This window comes from Carica papaya, chromosome 3 (genome assembly GCF_054855325.1).
Source record: "Carica papaya isolate Zhongbai chromosome 3, ASM5485532v1, whole genome shotgun sequence".
Lineage (NCBI taxonomy): Eukaryota > Viridiplantae > Streptophyta > Magnoliopsida > Brassicales > Caricaceae > Carica > Carica papaya.
In genome coordinates this window covers 10492110-10498109 of record NC_142311.1, presented here as the reverse complement: position 1 = coordinate 10498109, position 6000 = coordinate 10492110, and the positions used below count along the sequence as shown (strand labels likewise).

The window sequence follows — 6000 nt, the reverse complement described above, 5'->3', positions numbered from 1 at the left end:
AATACATGTCACTCTATCTTCCTTGGTGGGTGAGTGGTTCTAAAATCAGGTTTAATTAATACTTCATCGTGACTGAAATCAAAGGGTAATGGTTGAAAGTTTGAAATCAAATGTCTCTGACTTAGTTAATTTTAGTATTCAGTTTCGTAATTTGAAAATAATCATTCAATAATTACTACCACTACTACAAATTTAATTAGGTTTTGAAACGGATCGTTTTAAGTTTACAGAGTTTGACTACTACGTACCAAACCTTCTTTATGCCAACCGATGTGACATCCAATTTGGTTCATGCGCTGCATCACATTACAATAATTAATTTAACTTTTAAAACTAATTGTAACAACAAAATTTCTCATTAATTTACGCTTATACAATAATTCCCAACCAAGCTAATAACTATTGAACAAGCAACATTATTATTATTTTATATATGACAAATTTCTTAAATTTTATTTTTCTATATACCTCCAATTGGATTCCCAACTATACCTCCCGTCACTTATTTTGTCTACCTCATAATATATATACATATCATTATTTGATAATTATGTAGGTACTATGTGTATTTGGAGTATATTTATAAGAGAAGAGAAGAGAAGAGATGAGTGAGGAAAGTAAAGAGAAGCTTTCGGAAAAAGAAGGCATTTCATGGGAAATAGGACGACATACAAAGTCAGGGTAGGTTTGATGACAACATTCATCTTCATTTCGTCAAGTCATAGAGTCGGTAGATTTCTAAGAATTTATTCAAAAAAGATGAGAAAGGGTTCAAAGTAGGTATGTATAAAATTCATGAATCTATTACGCATGAAAAACTATGGTATTTTTATAAGATACTAAACATGTTTTTGTTGAGAAAAAGAATGTCCAACAAATTATTTTCTTTGCATTTGTTAAATTTAAAAAATTGATGAAGCTAATAAGACGGTAAAATATATAAATTATTTATTCAAATATCATTGATTCTAATAACAGAAGATAAAAAAAAAATATTGTGAAATGAAGCAAAAAATTCTAATTGCTTATGATAGTCTAGTGTTTTGACTTTAAAATATCTTCGTACTTATTTTTTTTTAAAAAAATCACATCAATAATTAAGTTCTTTAGATTATATTTGATTTAACATTTCATACGTATACAATAATTAAAAATCATATATTACGTTAGTTAGTATAAAAATAATTAGATATACATACATTAGATATGTAGCTAGCTTTATGATTTAAGCTGTCAACATATATATATAGTATACACGCATAGACAATAAGTAACATAGTTAACGGTAGATATATAATACCCTATACTTCAAATTTCAATATGTGATCCGAGACAACAATAATGAAAATGAAAATGAAAATTATAAGAAGTTATTATTTAAATAAAACTTGTGATGAAATTAATAAGAGTGTCTTGTCTTCCATGCATGTGGAGTGTGGTAGTTTTCATTAAATTTGTTTAGAAATTAACTCCCGAATAAATTAATAATTATTATTAGCCGATTGACATTTAATCTCCACACCAGAAACAACGGTGGTCAAATTCTTCTAATATTAATTAATTAATTTATTTATTTATTACATCACGCTTACCTAAGTTTAATGCAATGGCAAGCCTATGGTGAAATTTCAACATACATTATGTTTCTCGAAGAACGTGTTCATTTTAATGAAACTTAGTCGTTAGCATTAAATTTTAGCTACCAAATCTTGATATTTTGAAGATTTATAATCTACCCTTTTGAAGTATTTTAGAATACCATGAGTTATTTATTTATTTTAATAAAAAACTCGTATTTGTATTTAATTTCTTAAGCTACAACTTAGTAAAAATATTATCCTAATTTTTGGAAAAAATTTTAATTGTTCACTATAGTATTTATTTATTTTTTAATAATTTGTTTTGATATAAGGAAATCAAACCACTTTTGATGTGTTCAATGTTTGTTTGTTTTGTTTTGTTTTGTTTTTTTTTTTTTAACTACTTATATTATATCTTTATATTAAAGGATATTGCATTTATAATTTTACATAACAAACTATAATATTTGATTTGTTGCTATTTGTTAGGAGGCATCTTGTATGATATTCATGTGTTAATGTTGTGTTGGGTTAATGTGTACATTTACTTAATACTATATTGTACTAAATAGGAATTTATAGAAAACTAAAATACCTTTTTATTTTTTATTTTTATTTTTCAATTTAATTATTATTTTAATTTTATGTCAAATTAATCTTTATATTTTTATAAAATATTTGAATTAGTTTATTCTATATATTAAAAGTTTAAAAATATAACATTATATTATGTGATAAATATTTTATACCATATGCCACCTGATATCTAAAATATAATATTAATATTTTTATTTTAATATTATAAAAATATTGATACATAATAAAAAAACAAACGAATACAAAATAATTATAAAAAGACCAATAAAATAAAAAAAAAGTAAAAATATACTTGAGATTTTAGATGTTATCAGAATACTATATGTTAAAACTATCAAATATTTGACACGACTGTTAATATTTTAAACGATAATTAACAGATATAAAAATAATAATAAAAAAATAATACAAAAACTAAAAAATATATCTTACTCAGTTTATTTAATATTTTATCATAATAAAATTAATTTATGTGTATGTAGTTATTCTGTATTTATAATTAATTTGTAGTTATTTTCAAAGTATTTTTTATTTGCAATAAGAATATTATAGTGGTCAAATTAGATAGCGGGTAAATTGTAGGTTTGGTGAGATGGAGGGAGAAGACTGACAGTGGGCTGGCCGACATAATTTATCCATTCATCTGATGGGCCCATTTCCTTCTTCTTTTTTTTTTTTTTTACTTTCCCGAAACTTGAAATAATAAGTGGAGAGTAGTTGAAGGGAATCTTGTCCTTGTCTAACTAACCCACCCTATTTTTCAACATGTATACCTAAGTGAAGATCACGCCTACACAGATTTATACAATCATATATCAAATAACATTTATTCATTATTAACTTATCTAAGTTAAGCTTAGGAAATAATTTTACCCAAAAGCTTTAAAAAAAAAAATAAATAAATGAGAATACGGGGGAGTGTTTGTTTTAGATTCTATGTAGCTTATAATCCATTACCATTATTAGTTTTGTTTTTTTTTTCTTTTAAAAAAAGTTAAAATACACACAAGTACTTCTCCCTCAATCGGACAACTTTTGCTTACGTCCCATACACACATTATCCACCCACGCACTTTATTCTTCACTACTCTCTCCTTCTTACTATCCCAGACGGTGTCGTCTCTACTCACAAAAACTTCTAACCAATTCTTCTTGCCGTCCTCGTCATAACCATAGCGCCACGATCGCCACCACTACGTCCGCTTCACTGACCGCCTCCTCCGCCACCCGAACCGCCTCCACGACCGCCACCACCTCCTCCTGATCCTCCGCCTCCACTTCCGCCACCGCTTCCTCCAGATCTTCCGCCTCCCGAACCTCCACGACCTCCACCGCCTCCCGAGCCTCCACGACCGCCTCCAGAACCTCCACGACCCCCACCACCTCCTCCCGAACCTCTACGACCCCCACCATCTCCTCCCGAGCTTCCGCCTCCGGAACCTCCACGACCGCTTCCACCGCCTCCCGACCCTCCACGACCGCCACTGCCGCCTCCCGCACCACCACGACCGCCTCCACCATCTTGGGGCTGTATATCATCTAGCTTTTCCTCAGTTTCGGCTCTATCAGCTGCCTTAGCCTCATCGGCGCAGCAGCTGAGGCATCCGTACCTCCCCCAGTGGCAGCAACGACCGTACCTGCAACCTCTGGAATATTTTCCCTCGTCTACTTGGGTCGTCTCCTCTGCTGCATCGTTCTCCTCCTTAGCAGAAGTGTCGGCTACTACAGCCGCAGCAAGTGCTGAAATAAGCAGACCCACTAGCAGAAAATTTTTCACCTTCATTTTGCTCGCATGCAAATTAAACACAATCACCTACCCTGTTATATTATAACGTCGGACATGCAGGTTAACCATGGGAAGTCTGAGTCTCTCACTGCTTGAGCTTATAGCAGATAAATGCAAGACCCCGACAATATATATAGCCGGTGAGTATATGTATAAGACCTAAAGACTTGAGTTTGGCAATTTGTCTAGACTTCCAAAGCTTATCTCTTCGGTTCGGTGGACTGATGATTAAGCATTTAAGCTGAATATGAACGAGTAGATGGGTTCATGGCAACTGGCAAGTTAAGCAGAGCTCCACCTTGTGATCGAGGAGTCAGCCAGCTAAACATTACGTAGCCAGATGGCTTGTTTGTTTTAGCGGATCTTTTTTTCCATCAACGTTAAATTACTATATGTATTTAGTTTGTATATCATATTTGTGAAAAATTTGTGCACTTTACGGATTCTTCAATATTTTTCAGTATAAATAAAAAAAAAAGAAATGAGTTATTCAGAACCTGTTTGGACTCTCTCTCCTTCTCTTGTCTCTCTAGAATTTTTGTTTAAGATTTTAATTCAATACTTAGTTTTTAATATATTTGCATAGTTTATATACAAAATGGGTAAGAAGTATTTTAGAGCATGCATACAACACTACAAAACTACCATCACATATCCATACTCGTAATTTTATTTATTAACTTATTAAGCACTTCTGGCGCTACAAATACTAATCGGTGCTTGCACAAAAGTTGTGTTAGCAAAAGACTAACACACTAAACACACATTATATATTTCATTAAACCATTCGTCTGTGCATATATATATATACACCGAGCTATGCATTGTAGCGCTTATTTATAATTTATGGTGCTCTAGTCATGTGTCTGGACTTGGGTTTGGGCATCAACAGTCTCACCAGCATAGTGGCAGCAGCGCCTGCAACCTCCGCGCCCATGATAACCTCTATCGCAGCAACCATAGCGGCAATACCCTCTTCTGCTGTTGTATCCTCCACGTCCACCGTTGTATCCTTGGGCATGTTTTTTGCTTTCAACATGCTTCTAGCCATATTAAGAATAATTATATTCTTTCTTTCCGCAACTATATTTTGTTGTGGTGATCTTGGAACTGTTAAAGGGCGACGAATTCCATTAGATTCACAGAAATCATGAAATTCTTTGGAAGTAGATTCACCTCCTCTATCTGTTCTCAAAGACTTTATTTTACAACCACAGTCTTTTTCTATAAGAGCTTTAAATATTTTAAAAACAACAAAAGCATCTAATTTTTTCTTTAAAAAATATACCAAAATCTTCCTACTAAAATCATCAATAAATAGTAGAAAGTTTTTATTTTTACCAAATGAGAGTGGATTGATTGGCCCACACACATCGGCATGCACAAGTTGAAGTAGCTTAGTTGCTATTGTAGTAGCTTCTTTTGGGAAACTCCTTCTTGAATGCTTTCCAAGTGGACATGCTTCACATAATTGATTAGGATGATTGATTAATGGCATTCCTTTCACCATTTTTTCTTCTCCCATCGCCTTTAGTGCGCTAAAGTTCAGATGGCCAGATCTCATATGCCAACACCATGCTTCATCTTCCATACTAGCCTTCAAACATCTTGCTTCAATAGTTTTGAGATTCAAGATAAATATTCTATTCTTTGACATGTGCACCTTAGCAATTAAATTAGCACTTTGATCTTTAAGCCAAAGACAATAATCTTTCATGTGAATTTCATATCCATTTTCAAAAAGTTAATCCAAACTCAAAATATTACTTCTTAACTTTGGCACATAGTAAACATTAGTAATAAGTACATTCCCACCATTTTTTGAAGAGATTAAAATTGTACATTTTCCTTGAATTTGAACTTTTGAAGAGTCTCCAAAAGAAATATTACCATTAATCTTCTCGTCAAGCTCCCCAAATTTTTCTTTATTGCCGCACATGTGATTGCTTGCTCCATTATCCAAGTACCATAAATTATGTGTATCACTATCTCCCTATTTATATGCTAGCAACAAAGTTGTTTCTTCCTCATCTTGTT

At 32.2% G+C, this 6000-nt stretch overlaps 1 protein-coding gene across 1 annotated transcript; it reads right to left on the bottom strand.

Moving 5' to 3' along the window:
- Positions 1–3243: 3243 nt before the first annotated feature.
- Positions 3244–4095, bottom strand: LOC110808829 (uncharacterized). Its single transcript, XM_022034441.2, has one exon. It carries the CDS (start codon positions 3958–3960, stop codon positions 3382–3384), a length of 579 nt encoding a protein of 192 aa, XP_021890133.2. The 5' UTR covers positions 3961–4095; the 3' UTR covers positions 3244–3381.
- Positions 4096–6000: the final 1905 nt, after the last annotated feature.

Coding starts and splice junctions, on each gene's coding strand:
- LOC110808829 (XM_022034441.2), bottom strand. CDS start 3,960: ATGAAGGTGAAAAATTTTCTGCTAGTGGGTCTGCTTATTTCAGCACTT.